The 24,878-nt window shown below is 45.1% G+C and overlaps 1 protein-coding gene across 1 annotated transcript in view; it reads right to left on the reverse strand.

Moving 5' to 3' along the window:
- LOC115130122 (brother of CDO) overlaps positions 1–24,514 on the reverse strand; it is a 46,518-nt gene extending 22,004 nt beyond the window's left edge. Inside the window, exons 1-3 of the mRNA XM_065019346.1 lie at positions 24,322–24,514; positions 972–1,109; positions 489–770 (exon numbers count right to left, since the gene is read on the reverse strand). Coding sequence (XP_064875418.1) covers positions 489–770; positions 972–1,092 — 403 coding nt within the window. The 5' untranslated portion in view covers positions 1,093–1,109; positions 24,322–24,514. The remainder of the gene's footprint in view (positions 1–488; positions 771–971; positions 1,110–24,321) is intronic.
- Between the last annotated feature and the right edge of the window lie 364 nt (positions 24,515–24,878).

Here is a 24,878-nt window from a genome sequence, read left to right on the forward strand (position 1 = left end):
ATCACTTGGCATAAGGATTTGTATATGTAATGTAGGGAGAGTGTTGGAAATTAGCACAAATACTCACACTATGGTGAAACCTACACATCGGGTGTCATGCCCTGACCATAGAGAGCCTTTTATTCTCTATGTTGGTTAGGTCGGGGTGTGACTAGGGTGGGTTATCTAGGTCATTGTATATCTATGTTGGCATGGTATGGTTCCCAATCAGAGGCAGCTGTTTATCGTTGTCTCTGATTAGGGATGATATTTAGGCAGCCTTTTCCCACTGGGGATTTGTGGGATCTTGTTTTTGTGTAGTGGCTGTGAGCACTGCATTGACTTCACATTTCCTTTGTTCTATATTGTTTTGGTGAGTTTCATTTATTAAACATGTGGAACTCTACGCACGCTGCGCCTTGGTCCGACCATTATTATAACAAACGTGACATCGGGTGATACTTTATTTCTGTGCCAATGTGTGTGGATGTTATATAAACCTTACTCACTGGCAGCGGTGACATTGGCGGGCACACTGGCCAGGGCCCCTGCGTTGGTGCTGGCCACACACTGGTACCTGCCCAGGGTGAGGTTAGTGAGGGCGGGGATGAGCAGAGTGCCAGGCTCCAGTACCACCCCCAGTTCCCCAACAGCCCCGGCAACCAGCTCGCGTCCATTTAGCCGCCAGCTGATGTTGGCTGAGGGGGGTTGGGTGCTGCACCTCAGAATCACACTTCCCCCTAGCTTCTGGACCACCGACAGAGGCTCCTCTGTGAACACGGGTACTTCCTCTGATAGAGAGGGATGAGAGAGGACGAGGGATGAGAGAGATGAGAGACACTGTCGTACACCTATTTAGACTGTGTGAAGTCATCCTATTCTCCATCTACCTACATGGGATTGAATCCTTACTTCTGATGTTAGTATCTTTCTAACTATCCCTGTTTCACTGTTGAGATGTTGTGACATCACATGACCAGTGCTCTACTCACCAGTGGCACCATTGACGGTGGCGCCGCCCTGTAGGCAGCACAGCAGCACTGCACTCAGAGCACACAGCACTCGTGCCCGTCGCTTTCTCATCCACGGAGTCCAGTCTAATGTTCCAGACATCTTCCATACACTACCCCCTGGTGGAGGGAGAGAGAGAGGGAGAGGTCAGATGGTCATACACAGATTTAAGACACTCAAGACAAACAGTGTGAATCCACTGAATCACAAATGGGCACACACACACACACTCAAATACACACACACTCTCACACACACACTCTCTCTCTCACGCACACACACATACACACACCTTGTTTTATTCTGCCGCTAAACCAACAACCACTCAAACCACTGACAAATCCCATGGCAACGCCATAAACAAACCTCCACATACAGGCGCAGCAGAAATGTACACACCATATACACACACACCGGAAACACACACACACACATATACACACCCCACTGAAAGCTAGAGCCCAGGTAAAGGTCCTGCTCACAGCGCTCAGGAACACAACTCCAGCCCAGACACAAACAAAACCTCTCTTTTCTGTCAGCCCCCATGCCAGCACTGACCCCCTCACCACTCATCCCCCTTTCAGCCCCTTCATCAAAGAGGCGCCCTCATTCTGCGGGGGTTAACCCGACTCTCCCCCACTCAGGTGTAACTGATACAGGTAGAGGCTATGGGGGAGCAGGAAGGGGACAGAGAGCCTGTATTCACCACACAAAGAACAACTGAATACAGGGAGGACAGGGAGGGGAAAGGGGGGAATACTAGTATTGCAGCAGTGTGTGTGTGTGTGTGTGTGTGTGTGTGTGTGAGAGCTCATATGGATATTAGTGTATAGATAGTGTGTAAGATAGAGGGAGAAATAAGGCCAGAGAGCAAGAGAGGATGATAGAAGGGGCTGGTAATGGTCAGTCTATTAACAGTTAATGCAGAGCGGGGAGCTTTTCTCTCTGCCTTGTCGCTCTGCCAAGTTTCCCAAATTCTTCCCTGTCAGGTTAAACTAACAACTTCCCATCAGGATGAGGAGGGTGGTCCACAGCTCACGGAGAAAATCTCTCTCTCTCTCTCTCTCTCTCTCTCTCTCTCTCTCTCTCTCTCTCTCTCTCTCTCTCTCTCTCTCTCTCTCTCTCTCTCTCTCTCTCTCTCTCTCTCTCACACACACACACACACACAGGCCTACATACACACTAGCATGTGAACACACACATCCTCATACATAAACAAACACACGGTACTACACAGGCTCATACACACTGCATACTCATACATGCAAGAATACATAAACACATTAACACTCTCGCACACAAACACACACAAGCAAACACACACACAAGCACACACACAAACACACACACAAGCACACACACAAGCACACACACAAGCACACACACAAGCACACACACAAGCACACACACAAGCACACACACAAGCACACACACAAGCACACACACACACACACAAGCACACACACAAGCAAGCACACACACAAGCACACACACAAGCACACACACAAGCACACACAAGCTGGCCCTGATCCTATCGTTGCAAGGGAATGATTGATGAAGCTTCAGGCTTTAGTGACAGAGCCTAACGACCAAAAACACAGAGTAGCAAACACACTCACACACACTCACACACTCGTGTGCACGCACGCAGGAGGAGAGCAGGACAGAGAGAGTGGAAAATATTACGCCGCAACTTAATTATATTCCAATGGCACTTTAGTGAAACCATTTTCTTTGGTTGGTGGGCACAGGATTCTAAGCAAAACAGCTGCTAATAGATAGTTGTCCACTATTAATAAACAACTTCCATAAAGTATAAACTAAAGTCATCAAGACATAGATGAGGATCCTATATGTACACAAACTCTTTGATTCTCCATTAATCTCTTACCCTTCTCTCTCCACCCAGAACCCTGACCCCAAACCCTGACTCCTGAACCCAAACCCTGACTCCTGACCTAGAATCCTGACTCCTGACCCCAAACCCTGACTCCTGACCTAGAACCCTGACTCCTGACCCAGAACCCTGACTCCTGACCCAAAACCCTGACTCCTGACCCAAAACCCTGACCTAGAACCCTGACTCCTGACCCAGAACCCTGACTCCTGACCTAGAACCCTGACTCCTGACCCAAAACCCTGACTCCTGACCCGGAACCCTGACTCCTGACCTAGAACCCTGACTCCTGACCCAGAATCCTGACCCAAAACCCTGACTCCTGACCCAGAACCCTGACTCCTGACCCAGAACCCTGACCCAAAACCCTGACTCCTGACCCAAAACCCTGACCTAGAACCCTGACTCCTGACCCAGAACCCTGACTCCTGACCTAGAACCCTGACTCCTGACCCAAAACCCTGACTCCTGACCCGGAACCCTGACTCCTGACCTAGAACCCTGACTCCTGACCTAGAACCCTGACTCCTGACCCAGAATCCTGACCCAAAACCCTGACTCCTGACCCAAAACCCTGACTCCTGACCCAGAACCCTGACCCTCTTTCCATCTACATGGGCTGGATCACATGAGCTCTGTCTGAACATACTGGAACATGTACTTTAGCTCTCACTCACACACACACACACACACACACACACACACACACACACACACACACACACAGGGGAAAGAAAGTGACACACACCCCTCTCTCATCTAGGGAACCAACCACCTGTGGGTCCCAATGAGGAGAGCTATGAATCCTCAAAAAACACACAAGCAAAATTGTAAGACCCACACACACAGACAAAAACATTTTCACTGCAGACTAACAACCACATTCACACGGTTTCACATGATTCATCATGGTTTAAAAACACTCTTCTACTTCCATGAGTACCTCTCCAACATCATCCCTGCCTAAAAGCAGCCTCCTCTCTGGCTCTTGCTCTTCTAGATCCATTCATCAGAACAGACTGTATTTGCTTAGCAGATACCATGCCTCAGGGTGACAAGCTGGCCTCAACACCAATTTTTCCATCCATCCATCCATTCCAGCAGAGATAGAAAGAGAGCAGAGAGAGACCATAGAGTGGGAGAGAGAGAGAGAGAGGGGCACAGCAAGAGAGAGAGAGAAAGAGAGAGAGGGAGAAAGGGAAGAGCAAGAGAGAGAGAGAGAGAGAGAGAGAGGGGGCACAGCAAGAGAGAGAGAGAGAGGGAGAAAGGGCACAGCAAGAGAGAGAGAGAGGACACAGCAAGAGAGAGAGAGAGAGAGAGAGAGAGAGAGAGAGATAGGGCACAGCAAGAGAGAGAGAGAGAGGACACAGCAAGAGAGAGAGAGAGAGAGATAGGGCACAGCAAGAGAGAGAGAGAGAGGGGGGGAAAGGGCACAGCAAGAGATAGAGAGAGAGAAAGCAGAGAGAGAGAGAAACAAGAGAGAGAGAGAGAGATGGAGAGAAAGCAGAGAGAGAGAGAGAGAGAAAGCCGAGAGAGAGAGAGAAAGCAGAGAGAGAGAGAGAGAAAGCAGAGAGAGAGAGAGAAAGCAGAGAGAGAGAGAGAGAGAGAAAGCAGAGAGAGAGAGAGAGAGAAAGCAGAGAGAGAGAAAGCAGAGTGTGAGAGAGAGAGAGAAAGCAGAGAGAGAGAGAGAGAAAGCAGAGAGAGAGGGAGAGAAAGCAGAGAGAGAGAGAGAGAGAAAAGCAGAGAGAGGGAGAAAGAAAGCAGAGAGAGAGAGAGAGAGAGAGAGAGAAAGCAGAGAGAGAGAAAGCAGAGAGAGAGAGAGAGAAAGCAGAGAGAGAAAGCAGAGAGAGAGAGAGAGAAAGCAGAGAGAGAGAGACTAATGAAGCCTTCTTCTTTCCTGTCCTCTCTCTCTCTCTCTCTGTCTCTCTCTCTCTCCTCCTCTGTATCCCAGAGCAGAGGGAGGCTGATGAAGACCAGAGACACACACACAGACAGGTCCTCTGATTTAGGACAGAAGAATACGAGTCTGTTGCAAATAGCCTGGAGTTAACCTCAGGAAGAAATTAGGGCTAGGAATAGCCAGGAACCTCACAATACTTACACGCCGATATTATATATATTTCGATTCTCACGATTCTATATGTATTGCAAACTGTGATTTTATTGTGATTTGATGTCCCAAACATATTGTTCACCATGTCTTCTGCAGAGGGACAAGAGAGACTCATGAGAAAACAAGTTTTAATCAGTCATGGAAATAAAAGTGATGAAAACTAATTGTCTCCCTATTTAAATAGAAGATGGAGAACAAGCTATGAAAGAAAAATACTTTGTTTTGGTGTAGGTACAGTCAACTAGTGTAAAAATAAGACTTGGATATTGTCAAAATTATACATCGTCAATAAAAATATCCTGATATGTAACTATAATTTTTTGCTCCCAGTTCAAAGCTTGGTAAATCTGTCAGTATGTTGGCAAACTCCTGTGTGTATCTTGTAAGCTCCAGATGTCTGCGCTCCAGAGGTGTGTTGGGGTCGTTTGTGTATGATAGTTTATTACCTACACCCATCTAGTACCGGGTCAGACCCCCCTTTGCTTCCAGAACAGCCTGAATTCTTCGGAGCATGGAAACGTTGCTCAATTGATATCAAGGGAACTAACGTGTGCCAGGAAAACATTCCCCCACCACCACCAGCCTGTACCGTTGACACCAGGCATGATTCATGTTGCTTACGCCAAATCCTGACTCAGCATGACGCAACAGGAACCAGGATTCGTCGGACAAGGCGATGTTTTTCCACTCCTCAATTGTCCAGTGTTATTGATCTTGTGCCCACTGGAGCCACTTCTTCTTGTTTTTAGTTGAAAGGAGTGGAACCCGGTGTGGTCGACTGCTGTAGTAGCCCATCTGTGACAAGAACCGCCAAGTTGTGCGTTCCAAGATGCCGTTCTGCAGACCAATGTTGTACTGCGTCGTTATTTTCCTGTTTGTGGCCCGCCTGTCTCCTTCGACCTCTATCATAAACCAGCTGTTTTTCGCCCACAGCCGCTGACTGGGTGATTGTTGTTTGTCGTTCCATTCTCGGTGAACCCCAGGAGGCCGGCAGTTTATACTGGAACCGGGGCACCTGGCACCGACGCTCAAAGTTGATTTGGTAACTCATTTTGCCCATTCTAATGTCCAATCCAACAGTAACTGAATGCCTTTATGCCTGTCTCCCTGCTTTATATTGCGAGCCACGGCCACGTGACTCACTGTCTGTAGGAGCAAACCATTTTTTGTGAACGGGGTGGTGTACCTAATAAACTGACTTGTGGGTATGGGTTGGGTCGGGTATGTAATATGTGTGTGGAGTGTATGAGTGAGTATAGGTGTATGAGTATGTTGTTTGCTCTTATGTGAGAGATGTAGATGGCAAGCAGTACTTATGAGTCTTGGATGTTGCATCAGTACTATGGGCATATATGTGTATGCAGACCTGCCAACATGCACTCATTTTGCAATTTACGCAATTCTCTGTCCATGTACGCAGGTACGAGATCCGAGTTAAACGTACGCAGAAATGAAAAAGGCCTGTTATTTTTTATTTTTTTAAATACATGAAGAAGAAAAATAAATCCACTGGTTTCAATGTTTGGAATGCTGTCAAGAAAGAAAGTATTCCAACCTTTTATAGACTTGATTTGGTACAATTCTATAATTGCAATCAGACTCACGAACAGCGTGCGCACGAGCATGCAGGGGGAAAAAAAAACAATTCTGTGCGTGCTACACCGAGCGAGTTGAATCTCCAATTTGCCGCGCGCATCTGGTACTCTTAAAAAGTTGGACAGGGTTGGCAGGTCTAGTGTGTGTAATGGTATGCTGTGTACTAGTATGAGATGGTGAGAGGGCTGTATGAGATGGTGAGAGGGCTGTATGAGATAGTGAGAGGGCTGTATGAGATGGTGAGGGATGAATGAGATGGTTAGGGCTGTATGAGATGGTTAGGGCTGTATGAGATGATTAGGGCTGTATGAGATGGTGAGAGGTGTATGAGATGGTGAGGGCTGAATGAGATGGTTAGGGCTGTATGAGATGGTGAGGGCTGAATGAGATGGTTAGGGCTGTATGAGATGGTTAGGGCTGTATGAGATGGTGAGAGGTGTATGAGATGGTTAGGGCTGTATGAGATGGTTAGGGCTGAGATGGTTGAGATGGTTAGGATGGTGAGGGCTGTATGAGATGGTGAAAAGTGTATGAGATGGTGAGGGCTGAATGAGATGGTTAGGGCTGTATGAGATGGTTAGGGCTGTATGAGATGGTGAGGGCTATATGAGATGGTGAGAGGTGTATGAGATGGTGAGGGCTATATGAGATGGTTAGGGCTGTATGAGATGGTGAGAGGTGTATGAGATGGTGAGGGCTGTATGAGATGGTGAAAAGTGTATGAGATGGTGAGAGGCATATGAGATGGTGAGAGGTGTATAAGATGGTGAGGGGTGTATGAGATGATGAGAGGTGTATAAGATGGTGATTGGTGTATGAGATGGTGAGAGATGTATTAGATAGTGAGAGGTGTATGAAATGGTGAGAGATGTATTAGATAGTGAGAGGTGTATGAAATGGTGATTGGTGTATGAGATGATGAGAGATGTATTAGATAGTGAGAGGTCTATGAAATGGTGCGGGGTGTATGAGATGGTAAGAGGTGTATGGGATGGTGAGAGGTGTATGAGATGGTGAGAGGTGTATTAGATGGTGAGGGGTGTATGAGATGGGGAGAGGTATATGAGATGGTGAGAGGTGTATGAGATGGTGAGAGGTGTATGAGATGGTGAGAGGTGTATGAGATGGTGAGGGCTGTATGAGATGGTGAGAGGTGTATGAGATGGTGAGAGGTGTATGAGATGGTGAGAGGTGTATGAGATGGTGAGAGGTATTAGGAGTCAGTGGATAAAGCCTCTTTGTGGCGCTGGTGCAGGCAGGCTTCTTGGGTTCCCCGGGCCAAATCAGGGCCTTATTGTTCCCCTGCCTCCCAGGATAAATTAGTTTTGACAAGGCTGCTAATTGGATAAAACCAGGCTGGAGCCTCCTCCCTGAGCACTCAAATTCCATCTGCTTTCTAGCATGGAGAGAGAGGACACAGGATGAGGGGCGGGTTAGGGGTGTTGGGTAGCTAAGCTGTTGAATATGTATCACCCCCCTACTCCTCCTCCTCCTCCTCTCTTCCTCACACCCTCTCTCTCTTCCTATCCACCATTTTACATCCTTTACTACCCCCCCATCCAAACATCACAATGGCCCCCCTTTAGATAAACACATGCGGTGTCAAGTGTGAGGATTGCTGGGTTCAACTGCTCCGCTCGGGCCCGCCGGCCCACAATGCCGCACTGCATAGCTGCCATGCGGGAGGCCGGTTGCCCCTAGCGACGCTAACAGGCAGAACGTACCTTAATAGAGTGGAGAGTCATTGTAAAGCAGTGAGCCGGCGCGCGGACAAAGACCCCACGGACCCCCAGAGAGAAAGGGGACAAAGACCCCACGGACCCCCAGAGAGAAAGGGGAGACGCTACTCTGAAGGGCCCCGGGAAGAGCTGATGATGGGGTCTGCTCAATGGAAGAGAGGAGAGGAAGAGAGTGTGTGTGTGGGGGGCAGTTTGAGAGTAATGTGGGGGGTGAGTGGGGGGTGGAGGCTCAATGACCAAGAGGATTGAGAGTAGTGTGGAGGGGTGAGTGGGGGGGTTCAATGACCAAGAGGATTGAGAGTAGTGTGGAGAGGTGAGTGGGGGGGCTCAATGACAAAGAGGATTGAGAGTAATGTGGAGAGGTGAGTGAGGGGGTGGGTGGGGTTCAATGACCAAGAGGGTTGAGAGTAATGTGGAGGGGGGAAGGGGAGGGCTCAATGACCAATAGGCTTGAGAGTAGTGTGGAGAGGCGAGGGGGGGGGGGGCTTAGATGGGTGAGGTTTGGGGGGTGAAGGGGATGGAGAGGGCTTGACTGAGAAAGCAGAACAGGGTTCAAATTAACAGAGGCGAGCAGGAGGACAGAGGGTCATGTCAAAGAGAGGGTGTGTGAGAGCCTCGTTTGAATGTGTCCAATATATTTCCCCTGCACTCAGTCAATCTGGATGCTGGCCCTTTGGTCAGGCTGGTCAGGCTGGTCAGGCTGAGTGAAGGAGATAAAAGACAACAACCGCTACAGCTCTGCTCTCGTTTGACATTTTAGTCATTTAGCAGACGCTCATGTCCAGAGCGACTTACTTAGTAGTGAGTGCATCCATTTTAATTTGTTCCGTTCCCCCGTGCCAATTTAAGATGAATTACCAGGCCCTCCAGGATTCCACAATTCTACGATCACATTTTTTGGTGGCAAAATCAACAACTCCCCGCATAATATGTGTGGGCTTGCAAATTTGACCAATCACCACACAATTTCCGCATGAAACATTCAAATCATCGCAATATTATTGCTTAAAACTGACCCATCACCATAGTACAAAAAGAGGGCTCGCAATTTCAACCAATCACCCGACACTAACAGCATAATATGGTTCAATCAAGCCACAAGTCAACAAACTTTTTACCTCATCAGCGCATTTTCTGAACTAATTGGACAAAATCGTTGTATAATGCTATGCTAAATGTCAGAATTGCAGCAGCAATTTTTGCCGGCAAATATCACAAAAAAATACCTGCGGAATCGTGGAGGGACTGAATTACATTTCCCCAGCCCGTTCCCTCAGCTGTTTACGAAAACAAGTGGCAGTGCTGCCGTTTTGTTGTTTTCTGAATCCCAGACTATAGCTTTAATAGCCTACACTGTTACCTAAACAATCTGTTAGCTACACTCAGGAGCAACCTGTTAGCTGTACAGGAACCAGTTCATCCCAGGTCCCTATGCTATGGCTAGGTCTATACCTAGCACATACCGTTTCAACACACAGTCCTGGCCCTCTCATTGGCTAGTCCAGTACCTGGGTTCTCTCTGACATTAACAGAATATTCTGGAGGGTTCTCTCAGGGTTCTCATAATGTGTCCCAGTGTCCGGTCTGGAGCGTGAAGTCATGAGCTTTGCCAAAAGTCAAAAATCCTGTTTTGCCCTAGAAAGCCTATGTGAATTCCAATCGCCAGAATGAGCCACAAAAATTGTGTAGATGCCCAGTTTGGGCTCTAAAATGTGTTTATTATGATCAAGTTCAATCTCCAATGTGAATTCTGTTCGCTACAAACCAAGATATTTAATTAAACAATGATCAATTCTGACGACTACATTTGTCGTCACACAGGACCACGTGCTGACACAGACCAATCACAGGCCGGCAGGCTACGAGGAGGCTCGCACTCCCATGCACACTTCTTGCCCTTATGGGAGTGTGCTGTGCTCATAGGTTGACTACCTCAGCCAGGACTAAAACGTGCTTCATATTCAAATACTTGCGGCTTCATGCGCCATTTGGAGTCAGAGCTATCACCCTCTCTGGTTTTAATGTCTATGGATGTTGCCGCAACATTCTGGAGAGTTCTGGGTCACGTTTAATGTGGTAAAACCAACGTTACAGAACATTCAGATAGAACTGTTTTATGTAGAACACACACAAGTCTATGTCATGTAGATTAGGGAATCATGTTAGCTGGTCTTTACAGGGCATTTCTATCAGGCCGCCGTGCCCTCCTGATGGTGGCGCTGGTGAGGTCTGAGTTGGTGAGGTTGGCAGTTGAGCCCGCTCCAGCAGGTGGAACCCAGGAGGCCGTGCCCTCCTGATGGTGGCGCTGGTGAGGTCTGAGTTGGTGAGGTTGGCAGTTGAGCCCGCTCCAGCAGGTGGAACCCAGGAGGCCGTGCCCTCCTCATGGTGGCGCTGGTGAGGTCTGAGTTGGTGAGGTTGAACCCAGGAACCCAGGAGGCCGTGCCCTCCTGATGGTGGCGCTGGTGAGGTCTGAGTTGGTGAGGTTGGCAGTTGAGCCCGCTCCAGCAGGTGGAACCCAGGAGGCCGTGCCCCGCTCATACCCCTCTCTCTGAGCTGAGTACCCACAATCCCCCTCTCAACATTTCTCTACATCTCCAGACATCAACAGCTCCCATGCTACAGAAATTTCACATCAAAAGCATCGTCTAACAAGGTTGGGATCCCCCCACACTCTTCACAAAGTATTAATGAGCTATTCTCTCCCCCCTCCACCCCATCATTCCATCGATGCTAACGAGCACCAGGCCGTCTCAGGGATTAACGAGGGAGATCAAGCCAGGCCCGGAGGGGGCTCTAATCAATTAGGCACCGCTGCATTTGCATCGTTTATATAACGAGGCAAAATGAACCATTGAACGCTAATTCTGGTGCTCCGGCAGGGTTCATAATGCCATGGTTAACAAACACATAATGTCACGACGGAAGCTGGATGGATGTCTGCCTCTGTGTCCTCCCGGGCCACGGGAACTAGAACCACCTGACTGAGCCCTACCCACGACCCAACACCACCCTGGGCATGTGTGTTGCAGCTTGTGTGTTTACAGTTGTGTGTGTTTATGATAATAATGAGCTATAGACTAGAAGTTACTGCTTTCGTCATACCACATGCAACAGCTAAATGGAATACTGTAGTTAACTTCATAAGCATAAAGAGCCTTTAATACGAAATGAGTGTGTGTGTGTGTGTGTGTGTGTGCGCGTGTGTTTTTTGCTTCTCTTCAGGGAAGACAGGGCGTTTCTGAGAAGCTTTCACTAAGAGCCAAGAGCCCCAGAGCAAACTCCCTGAGTAATCAAGTAATCAGTCCCATACACCACAGGAAGAAGACACCAAACTAAAACACACACACACACACACACACACACGCAAACTAATGCCCAGTATTACACACACACACACACACACATACACATACTCACATATACACACTCACACGCCAAACTGGCATCGTCACATAGTCAAAGTATACTCATACAAAAATACAAAAATAAAAATATAGGTTGTAATAAACAAGACCAGTTCAATCCTCCAGAACGTACATGGATTATAGCTACAGACACACAAAGACAGATAAACACATAACAACGTACATGGATTATAGCTACAGACACACAAAGACTGACAGGGGAAAAATAAAGGGAGGAGTGGAGTGGAAGGGGCCCCTAGCTTCTTTGGCAGCTCATACATCAGAGTGAATGGAACCAATTATAAATCAAGAGACATTTCTCCATATTATTCAAAAGCCCTGCTCAGCCCAGCCTGACTCCTGTCCTCCATACTGCTCTCTCTAGGGGAGGAAAGGAGGGAAAGAGAGGAGGGAGAGAGATGAATAAAGAAATGAGAAAGAATGGGAAATGAGAGAGGGGGAGAAAGAATGCAGATATAAGAAACAGCCTGGGAAAACGGGGAGGAAATGTAAAATCAGGTATAAAAGAAAGAGGGAGAGAGAAAATATAGGTATATGGCATAGTGAAAGGAGAGAGATGGCTGAGAGATAGGGGTTATATGTCACTCATAGATGGCTGAGAGATAGGGGTTATATGTCAATCATAGATGGCTGAGAGATAGGGGTTATATGTCACTCATAGATGACAGAGATAGGGGTTTTATGTCACTCATAGATGGCTAAGAGATAGGGGTTATATGTCACTCATAGATGGTTGAGAGATAGGGGTTATATGTCACTAATAGATGGCTGAGAGATAGGGGTTATATGTCACTAATAGATGGCTGAGAGATAGGGGTTATATGTCACTCATAGATGACTGAGAGATAGGGGTTATATGTCACTCATAGATGACTGAGAGATAGGGGTTTTATGTCACTCATAGATGGCTAAGAGATAGGGGTTATATGTCACTAATAGATGGCTGAGAGATAGGGGTTATATGTCACTAATAGATGGCTGAGAGATAGGGGTTATATGTCACTAATAGATGGCTGAGAGATAGGGGTTATATGTCACTAATAGATGGCTGAGAGATAGGGGTTATATGTCACTAATATATGGCTGAGAGATAGGGGTTATATGTCACTAATAGATGGCTGAGAGATAGGGGTTATATGTCACTAATAGATGGCTGAGAGATAGGGGTTATATGTCAATAAGACTGTACTAGACTGCTTATTACATAGTAATAAAGATCAGGTTAGTGTGACAAACCCTGTCTGGCTCTGTGTGTCTCTGTCTCTGTGTGTCTCTGGCTCTGTGTGTCTCTGGCTCTGTGTGTCTCTGGCTCTGTGTCTGTCTCTTTGTATTTCTGTCTCTGTCTCTGTGTATCTCTGGCTCTGTGTGTCTCTGTCTCTCTCTCTGTGTCTGTCTCTGTGTCTGTCTCTGTGTGTCTCTGTCTCTCTCTCTGTGTCTGTCTCCGTCTCTCTCTCTGTGTCTGTCTCCGTCTCTCTCTCTGTGTCTGTCTCTGTGTTTGTCTCTGTCTCTGTATCCGTCTCTGTCTATGTGCCTGTCTCTGTGTTTGTCTCTGTCTCTCTCTCTGTGTTTGTGCCTGTCTCTGTGTTTGTGTCTGTCTCTGTGTCTGTCTCTGTGTCTGTCTCTGTGTCCGTCTCTGTGTCCGTCTCTGTGTCCGTCTCTGTCTCTGTGTTTGTCTCTGTCTCTGTGTTTGTCTCTGTCTCTGTGTCCGTCTCTGTCTCTGTGTCCGTCTCTGTGTCTGTCTCTGTGTCCGTCTCTGTGTCTGTCTCTGTGTCCGTCTCTGTGTCTGTCTCTGTGTCATTCTCTGTGTCTGTGCGTCTGTGTGTGTGCGTCTGTGTGTGACTGTGTGTGTGTGTGACTGTGTGTGTGTGACTGAGTGAGTTGCCTGTGGCCCTAAATGCCACAGGAACAGCTGGAGGGGACTCATTTCAAAGGGAGCTTTGAGTGTCAGAAACTGGATTACCGGTGTGTGTGTGTGTGTGTGTGTGTGTGTGTGTGTGTGTGTGTGTGCGTGTGTGCGTGCGTGTGTGTGTGTGTGCGTGCGTGCGTGCGTGCGTGTGAGAGAGAGAGAGAGAGCATCTCAGACATGTTATAGCAAGGCCAGAGGAGTTCCATGTGTCCTGTCACTCAAACTAAAATGATGTTGTTCCGGACTAAAAGAGAAGCAGGCCAAAGCGCAGTAATGCAGACAGACAGACATACAGACAGAGACACAGACAGACCTGTGCCAATAGCAACAGACACAAACACAGGCAGAATCTGTGGTAATCTGTATTGCTACAGTAACTGTCACAACAGAAAATGATAGCATCTCTAAAATCTAAAACTGACTGTGTTGCTGTTCTCAGACCAGTTCTTTTGATTTATGAGTGAAGCAACAAATATAGACTAGTGGTATTACCCCAGACCAGTGAAAGCCACCAGATCCATCCATCCAGCTAAGATAGGTTTCCACATCTCTGGGAATGATGGGGACTTGTAGTAAAAAGAAATAGACGTGTTTAGCCACCAGCCTATGATGGTAGGATCCAAATCACCTATCTGATCCAAACTGGAATATCAAATCACCTTCCTGAGCCGAACCGAAATATCAAATCATCTTCCTGAGCTGAACCGAAATGTCAAATCACCTTCCTGAGCTGAACCGAAATATCAAATCATCTTCCTGAGCTGAACCGAAATGTCAAATCACCTTCCTGAGCTGAACCGAAATGTCAAATCACCTTCCTGATCCAAACTGAAATATCAAATCACCTATCTGATCCAAACTGGAATATCAAATCACCTTCCTGATCCAAACCGAAATGTCAAATCATCTTCCTGAGCTGAACCGAAATATCAAATCACCTTCCTGATCCAAACTGGAATATCAAATCACCTTCCTGATCCAAACCGAAATATCAAATCACCTTCCTGATCCAAACTGAAATATTGTTGTTGAGTGACAAAGTGAATGTCTTTTGAATCAGAGAACAAACTCAATAAGAACGCATCCCAGAATACTACTGGACAGAGAAAAGCAACTCCTAGACACAGAAACAATCAGAAATGGCAATAATAACCAACGAAAAACTACTTTCAGTGTAACAGAAGAGTAAAGGCGTCCGTCCGCATGCTTTCCATCCGAAACAGTTTGGAACAGATGACATTTTGTGATGTTTTGTTTCGTTATGGTCTTCGGTAAGGGTTTACTCGGCTGTTCGTGGACAAACAACCTTATCTTCGAGGCAAACCGAAGTTCGTTAGCTCAAAACTATGCCCCTACGTCAGTGATTGGTCAATAGTAGAGATTCTTCAATGAAGTGTTTATTGTCATTCAACGAGAGACTAATTGTTTTCATGCTATTTTTTTTACTTGAGAAATACTGCACTAAACATCTTAGATGTAAAATTGTGTGACTAAGATCTCCTCTGCAAAAACGTGAAAATGAATGAGACATTTTAAGAGAGTATGAGAGCATACATTTGGTTCACATAGCAGAGTTTGGCTAGGCGCCAGCCAAACCATAGCATGCAGAGGGCTTAAGACATTGGTTGATCCCTCCCTAGGGAGAAGACATTCCAGTGCCTGTCACAGAGTGATGGGTCATTACTCAATCATTACTCTGTCATAACACAGTCATATCAGTCATAACACAGTCTTATCAGTCATATCAGTCATAACACAGTCATAACAGTCATAACACAGTCATAACACAGTCATATCAGTCATAACACAGTCATAACACAGTCATATCAGTCATAACAGTCATAACACAGTCATAACACAGTCATATCAGTCATAACACAGTCATATCAGTCATAACACAGTCATATCAGTCATAACACAGTCATATCAGTCATAACACAGTCATTACTCAGTCATAACACAGTCATAACAGTCATAACACAGTAATAACACAGTCATATCAGTCATAACACAGTCATATCAGTCATAACACCGTCATATCAGTCATAACAGTCATAACACAGTCATATCAGTCATAACACAGTTATATCAGTCATAACACAGTCATTACACAGTCATATCAGTCATAACACAGTCGTAACACAGTCATAACACAGTCATATCAGTCATAACACAGTCATAACACAGCCATTACTCAGTCATATCAGTCACAACACAGTCATTACTCAGTCATTACTCAGTCATATCAGTCATAACACAGTCACAACACAGTCACAACACAGTCATTACACAGTCATATCAGTCACAACACAGTCATTACTCAGTCATAACACAGTCATATCAGTCATAACACAGTCATAACACAGTCATTACACAGTCATTACACAGTCATATCAGTCGTTACTCAGTCATATCAGTCATAACACAGTCATAACACAGTCATATCAGTCATAACACAGTCATATCAGTCATAACACGGTCATAACACAGTCATTACTAAGTCATTACACAGTCATTACTCAGTCATATCAGTCATTACACAGTCATATCAGTCATAACACAGTCATAACACATTGACACAAGATGACGTTGAAGGATGGCTCCAACCAAAATATGTTGATGGCTCTGTGGGGTTATGTTCACACAAACTGTGTGTGTGTGTGTGTGTGTGTGTGTGTGTGTGTGTGTGTGTAAGAGAGAGAGTAAAGGCCAATTTTCCTTGTTTTTCAAGGGAAGGTCTTTTAAGGGAGTATGCGTGCACACTCGTTTGGTTCGGCTAGCCGAATTCGGCTAGGAGCCAGCCAAACTGCAGCATGCTGACGCCTTAAGAGACAGAGACAAAGGTAGAAAGAGACAGACAGAAACTGAGAGAGGGTGAGAGAGGTTTCAGTCAGAGTGTTGCTGTGCTATCTGGTGCTCCTGTGTGAATGCTCTTTGAGAGGATGCCTGCGTGGCTCTTGGCTCGTTTAACGCTAGCTAATCTTTGTACAAATATCTACTTAGCACACACAGGACTGTTTGTCTACACACACTCTGCTTACTTACCAGTGTCTGGAGTTTATCAATGATCTAACAACACTATGTCAGTCTCTCACACACAAACAGCAGAGTGTGTGTCAACACACCTAGAGGTCACTGACGCTAAAGGTCACACGTGCCTTTATTCAAACATAAGTGTGACTTCTACCTACGTAAAACTAGTCTTCTGATTCAGGGTGGCAAGCTGATGATGGATACTATGCAGTCAGCAGTACAAAACAACAGTATGTAGGGACGGGCATGTTCCACTTCAATCAACCAGTCCATTTAGAGTTTGTGATAAAACTGTCCTCATTTGGAATGCAGCTTGTGTATTCCATCCCGATAGGATACAAGCTCCCGTTAGGATACAGGCTCCCGATAGGATACAGGCTCCCGATAGGATACAGGCTCCCGATAGGATACAGGCTCCCGATAGGATACAAGCTCCCGATAGGATACAAGCTCCCGTTTAGGCCTACAAGCTCCCGTTAGGATACAGGCTCCCGTTAGGATACAGGCTCCCGTTAGGATACAGGCTCCCGTTAGGATACAGGCTCCCGTTTAGGCCTACAAGCTCCCGTTAGGCCTACAAGCTCCCGATAGGATACAGGCTCCCGTTAGGATACAAGCTCCCGCTAGGTCTACAGAAATAAAGGCCTATAAAAACAAAATATTTTTTTGCAAATGTCTAAAAAATAAAAACTGAAATCATTTACGTAAGTATTTCAACCCTTTGCTATGAGACTCGAAATTGAGCTCAAGTGCATCCTGTTTCCATTGATCATCCTTGAGATGTTTCTTCAACTTGATTGGAGTCCACCTGTGGCCTACAAGCTCCCGATAGGATACAAGCTCCCGCTAGGATACAAGCTCCCGTTAGGCCTACAAGCTCCCGTTAGGCCTACAAGCTCCCGTTAGGCCTACAAGCTCCCGTTAGGCCTACATGCTCCCGTTAGGCCTACATGCTCCCGTTAGGCCTACATGCTCCCGTTAGGCCTACATGCTCCCGTTAGGCCTATGCTCCCGCTAGGTCTACAGAAATAAAGGCCTATAAAAACCAAATATTTTTTTGCAAATGTCTAAAAAATAAAAACTGAAATCATTTATGTAAGTATTTCAACCCTTTGCTATGAGACTCGAAATTGAGCTCAAGTGCATCCTGTTTCCATTGATCATCCTTGAGATGTTTCTTCAACTTGATTGGAGTCCACCTGTGGTAAATTCAATTGATTGGACATGATTTGGAAAGGCACACATAAGGTCCTACAGTTGACAGTGCATGTCAGAACAAAGACCAAGCCATGAGGCTGAAGGAATTGTCCGTAATACACCGAAACATGATTGTGTCGAGGCACAGATCTGGGGAAAGGTACCAAAATATTTCTGCTGCATTGAAGGTACCAAAGAACACAGTGGCCTCCATCATTATTAAATGGAAGAAGTTTTGAACCACCAAGACTCTTCCTAGAGCTGGCCGCCCGGCCAAATTGAGCAATCGGGGGAGAAGGGCCTTGGTCAGGGAGGTGACCTGATGGTCACTCTGACAGAGCTCCAGAGTTCCTCTGTGGAGAACCTTCCAGAAGGACATCCATCTCTGCAGCACTCCACCAATCAGGCCTTTATAGTAGAGTGGCCAGAGGAAGCCACTCCTCAATAAAAGGCCCACTTGGAGTTTGCCAAAAGGCACCTAAAGGACTCTCAGACCATGTGAAACAAGATTATCTGTGTCTGATGAAACCAAGATTGAACTCTTTAGCCTACTAAATGCCAAGCGTTACTTCTGGAGGAAACCTGGTGGTGAAGCATGGTGGTGGCAGCATCATGCTGTGGGTATGTTTTTAAGTGACAGGGACTGGGAGACTAGCCAGGATCAAGGGAAAAATGAACGGAGCAAAGAACAGAGGGGTCTTTATTGAAAACCTGCTCTAGAGCGCTCAGGACCTCAGACTGGAGCGAAGGTTCACCTTCCAACAGGACAACGACCCTAAGCACACAGCCAAGACAACACAGGAGAGGCTTTGAGACAAGTCTCTGAATTTCCTTGAGTGGCCCAGCCAGAGCCCGGACTTGAACCTTATCCAACATCTTTGGAGAGACCTGAAAATAGCTGTGCAGCGACGCTCCCCATCCAACCTGGCAGAGGTTGAGAGGATCTGCAGAGAAGAATGGGAGAAACTCCCCAAATATAGTTGTGCCAAGAAGACTCATGGCTGTAATTGCTGCCAAAAGTGCTTCAACAAAGTACTGAGTAAAGGGTCTGAAAACGTATGTAAATGTGATATTTCAGTTTTTTTTTTATACATTTGCAAAAAATTCTAAAAACCTGTTTTTGCTTTGTCATTATGGAGGATTGCGTGTAGATTGATTAGGGATAAAAACAACTTCATCCATTTTAGAATAAGGCTGTAACGTAACAAAATGTGGAAAAAGTCAAGGGGTCTGAATACTTCCTGAATGCACTGTATGTACTGTATTATCACTGAGACAGGTCTCAAGGAGATGTATTCAACACCGCTGAAAGGCCAAAAGCACATCGTTTCAGGTACATCTGTGATCAATTGTTAGGTAGGTGGCAGGGATACAGGAGTGTGAGCAAACATCTACAACTTCTATGTGTCTCGAACTATGCAGACTTTTCACTCCTCCGCTTGCATATTTCATCTCTGTCCTCCCTTTCTCTTCCATGCTTCTCTCTTGCACAGCTATGTTCTCTATTCCCTCCCTCCTTCCTTCCCCTCTCCTCTACCTCCTTTCTCCATCCCTCCCTCTCTCCCCCTCATCCTGTCTGGAAGAGGCTGTGGAAGGCTATCGAGGTATGCAGGGTCAGGCTTGGGAGGCAGGGTGGCTCGGAGCCCCAGGGGAGGGTACTGGACCCTGGCCACCTGTTGCTCCAGGTGGCCTTCTCTGAGACTGGACACCTAAAACCACCAGGACATGAGAAACCTGACCCTACAACCCCTGCAACACTAACACGTAATATGTCAAGTAAACTACACAGCCCTATATGCAAAGCTACAGAACAATAGTTTTGATCTGTGGGAAATGTTCAAATGAGCTTCCAGCAACCAAGCCTTTATAGTTGGCTATGTGTATGATCACCATTACACTAAAACACTAGTATAACCGCCTAATATGGATAGACTCACAGCCTAAAGTAGTTCTCTTTCACAAGCACAGTCCACAGTGCAGGCTATGAGAAACACACAGCATGCCCTACACTGAGATCTGACTTCACTGGGACATGCAGGTGATCCTGAGAGGGGCGTGTTCAAGACGAGAGTGACAAGCTGCACATTCCAGTGTAAAGAGATAATCCTGATTGGAGAACCATCATGCACACACACACACACACACACACACAGTGTTAGGCCCGCAGATAGTAGCCTGCAGGCTGTTATGACTACATGATCGTACCTGCTGTAGCACAGATGAAAGTACACCCTCAGGAGTTATTTTTCTCCTTTTGCCAATTAACATTAAATCCTAAGAAAACAATAAACCTTTCCACAGTTGTAGCCAGAACTTAGACAGAACTCAAAAAGTCCCACATTGCCAGAACAAGAACTAAAGAACTATCCACCCAGAGTCACAGCCAGGACAAAAATGATCCATGGACTCAGTGCCAATCTATATTCATGGCATCAGAAGCAAAACAACAGCAACCAGAACCTAGCCAGTGTAAGCAACCATGGACCCATATCCAGAACATAGCCAGTACAAGAGCTATCCTGCCCAGAACCAGAACTATCCAAGAAAATACATCCAGACAGGATGAGATCTATCCATTGAGTCATTGTCAAAACAAGAGCTATCCAATGAGTCCTAGCCAAGCCAAGCTATTCATAGACAGAACAAGACATACCTACTGAGAGTGGACCAAAACACCAATGCCAAACACACACCTATTAAGGCAACACAGTACTTCAAGGCCTGATGTTATCTTTCCAGAATAGGCCTATGGACCAATCCTTGTCTTTAACCCTGTTCTTAATAGTTATCGAATGTTGGGCTGGCATGAAAATGGAACAGTAAAATGTGTGTGTTCATCGGCACATAGCTAAGGCTGCTCAAAACTCTGCCACCAAATAAGATCAGAAGAGTGAGAAAGGAGAGAAAGCCAATCAGACTGGAAGGAATTAGAGAATAGCTTTGACCAGAGACCGCCGAAGGTCAACAAGAAACTCTACCACACCAGAGTTACCAAACAAGATGTTCCTTAGATGTCCCTCAGACAGAGGCACAGGAATCAATGCCAAACATACATGGCCTCTTGGTAAACCAGTTCACTTATTCTGTTCATTCAAGAGATCATTCTTCTTGATCTCTTCAAGTAAAGGTATGCAAAGATCACACATTTTACTGCAGTGGGCTAAATCAGGGTCCCACAGAGTGTTTCTTGGTAGTCTTAAACAAATCTACTTTAAAACAAACACCTCACACACATGGTTATGGGCTTAAACCAAATAATACATCTGACATGGTACAGGTGTCGAGTTGAAATGTATTACATTTAGAGTTTGCATCCCAATATTACACTTTATATACATCACAGAAGACTGAAATAGAACAAAACTCTGTGACATAGAAACACCGGACTTTCTGTTCATTTAAAAAAAAATCCTGTTTATTAATTATGAAATGATGAATAAGATGAATAATATTCCACCCATAAGGCCACTAGAAGACAATTTGGTCATTTGACTGCAGGAAAGGGTTTTAATAGCGATGGGGGGAAATCAATACAGTTACATATCGGGATATTCTTTTTTTTTTACAATATATTGTATCTTTTAGTTTTGACAATATCCAAGTCTTATTTTTACACTAGTTGACTGTACCTGCACCAAAACATAGCTTGTTCTCCATCTTCTATTTAAATAGGGAGACAATTAGTTTTCATCACTTTTATTTCCATGACTGATTAAAGCTTGTTTTCTCATGACTCTCTCTTGTCCCTCTGCAGAAGACATGGTGAACAATATGTTTGGGACATAAAATCACAATTAACAACTATAAAATCACAGTATCGAATAGAAATACATATTGAATCATGAGAATCTCAATACATACATTATACAGCACCAGTCAAAGGTTTGGACACACCTACTCAATCTAAGGTTTTTCTTTATTTTTACTATTTTCTACATTGTAGAATAATAGTGAAGACATCAAAACTATGAACTAACACATATGGAATAATGTAGTAACCAAAAAAGTGTTAAACAAATCTAAATATATTTGAGATTTGAGATTTTTCAAAGTAGCCACTCTTTGCCTGGATGACAGCTTTGCACACGCTTGGCATTCTCTCAACCAGCTTCATGAGGTAGTCACCTGGAATGCATTTAAATGAACAGGTGTGCCTTGTTAAAAGTTCATTTGTGAAATGTATTTCCTTCTGAATGAGTTTGTGCCAATCAGTTGTGTTGTGACAAGATAGAGTTGGTATACAGAAGATAGCCCTATTTGTTAAAAGACCAAGTCTATATTATGGCAAAAACAGCTCAAATAAGCAAAGAGAAACGACAGTCTATCATTAATTTAAGACATGAAGGTCAGTCAATCCGGAACATTTCGACAACTTTGAAAGTTTCTTCAAGTGCAGTCACAAAAACCATCAAGCACTATGATGAAACTGGTTCTCATGAGGAACGCCACAGGAAAGGAAGACCCAGAGTTACCTCTACAGCAGAGGATAAATTCATTAGAGTTACCAACCTCAGAAATTGCAGCTCATATAAATGCTTCACAGAGTTCAAGTAACAGACACATCGACATCAACTGTTCATAGGAGACTGCATGAATCAGGCTTTCATGGTTGAAGAACACCAATAAGAAGAAGAGACTTGCATGGGCCAAGAAACACAAGCAATGGACGTTAGACCGGTGGAAATCTGTTCTTTGGTCTGATGAGTCCAAATTTGAGATTTTTGGTTCCAACTTCCGTGTCTTTGTGAGATGCAGAGTCGGTGAACGGATGATCTCCGCGTGTGTGGTTCCTACCATGAAGCATGGAGGAGGAGGTGCGATGGTGTGGGGGTGCTTTGCTGGTGACATTGTTGGTGATTTATATAGAATTCAAGGCACACTTAACCAGCATGGCTACCACAGCATTCTGCAGCGATACGCCATCCCATCTGGCTTGTGCATAGTGGGACTATCATTTGTTTTTCAATGGGACAATGACCCAACACACCTTCAGGCTGTGTACGTGCTATTTGACCAAGAAGGAAAGTGATGGAGTGCTGCATCAAATGACCTGGCCTCCACAATCACCCGACCTCAACCCAATTGAGATTGTTTGGGATGAGTTGGACTGCAGAGTGAAGGAAAAGCAGCCAACAAGTGCTCAGTATATGTGAGAACTCCCACATACTTTTGGTCATGTAGTGTATCATATCGGCACCAAAGTATCTTGATAATATGGTATCATGAGATCCCTGGCAATTTCAAGCCCTCGTTTTTAATCCATCTGACATCATGGATTGAGCTGAAACAATCTCTCCAGCTGTCAGGATATCTTTTCGGTTTAACTCAGGTCTATTTTCTATGCGAGGCAGTTGGGCTAATTGTATTCTAAATAGAGCAGTGACTATCTCACCCATTCGCGGATTCGCCAAGAGCTCATTAGCCCATTGGATTAGAAAAAAATATTTGGTCATTTAAATTATTCCTCAGCAAAGGGATGATATGAGACTCATTGAGAGACGCCCTTGACAGCTCACAGCTAAAAGACATTCAGGCATTCCACCGCATTGATGGTTCAGAAGAGTTCACCAGCTGTCCATTTATTGTAATTAGGTTATTCTTGCACAGTGTACGTTTGGTTTAGTGATGAGGGGAGTGGGTTCTTTTTAAAAGCACACAATTAGTGGTGTCAAAGCTGTGCGTCATGAGATAAAATCCAATCTGTTTCGGTTGACATTGAGGCAGGCTAATAAATAAGATGTAGGCATGAAACCAACGATTTGGGGAGGGAATTTGGCAGCGCTTTGCCATGTCTGTTTTCTGTTACTCTCCTCTATAGGAACGACTACGGACTGAGGCCTGCAAACATCTTCACACTGTTGGTCTTAAAATGACAATGTTTTTACCCAAAAATAATATACATTTTAATCATAAGAATAATACAAAATGCATTCAGACACAAAGATCTAACGTTTGAGAAACTAATTTGGCAAAAAAAAAGACGCAATTCTGAAAGCTGAAGGCAGAAATGGTCAAAAGCTACTACCCCCATCACTCAATGCGTCCCAAAACTATCTTCTACAACCATCCTACAATCACATTTTCAAATGAGTACTTTTTATGACCATTTCGTTCCATATTCTCAATATTAAGCGCGCAGTCTTTGCTTCTATTGATTTGCCCTGAACGGTAGTTGAATCAAATAGAACGTGGAAACAAAACAATTGTTACACACAAAGTTAGCGAGGTATCCGCATCCCGATTACAACATGAAACACACTGAACATACAAGGTTTATGTTATCACACATCCATGTCTAAAATATGCTTCCCTGAGTGAATCCGTTATTACATAAATAAAAGCATATTGTTAACTTGTAACGCATGTGTCATTACTTCGCGTAGTACCTACCGCAAGACAGGGATCATTAGTAAAGAAAAACTTACCAAAACGTGCTATAGTTGGTGTTTACTCCTCGGACAACAATCTCTTTCTCAGCTTTTTACTTCAGTAAAATCCGGGGGAAAAAAACACTTTTCCTTTTTCTTTACTGCTTTAGTAATTTACTGCGATGCCACCGACATTTTCTTAGGCTCCCCAAGTTCTCACATTGAATGGCCGTTTTTGGATGACTGAGCTCTCAAACAATTCTTCCCTTTGCGACGCCTTTTCGGGTCCACCCACTTCCCAAGAAGGGGGAGGGATCTGAACAATAGGGGCTCGCTCCCAAATCACAAAGTTTGGTAAAGCCCTCTAGTTTCCCCCAAGAAACACACTCTATTGTCAGGCCCAGTGGTTCTCACCGCAGTGCGTAATGATGAAATGTGTTGTTATAATGAATGTATGTACCTGTGCATAAAATAGTTTAATAGGAACAGTATAAGACAAACAAAAAAAGTCCCAAAAGTTCTACATGGTGGGGGGAGAAAAAAATGCCCCTCCCCCTCATCCCCTAGACTGGTGTGTTCCTCCAGTTTGTATTGAGCCCGTCCATTGAAGCCCG

The sequence above is a fragment of the Oncorhynchus nerka genome, linkage group LG6 (assembly GCF_034236695.1).
Source record: "Oncorhynchus nerka isolate Pitt River linkage group LG6, Oner_Uvic_2.0, whole genome shotgun sequence".
Taxonomy (NCBI): domain Eukaryota; kingdom Metazoa; phylum Chordata; class Actinopteri; order Salmoniformes; family Salmonidae; genus Oncorhynchus; species Oncorhynchus nerka.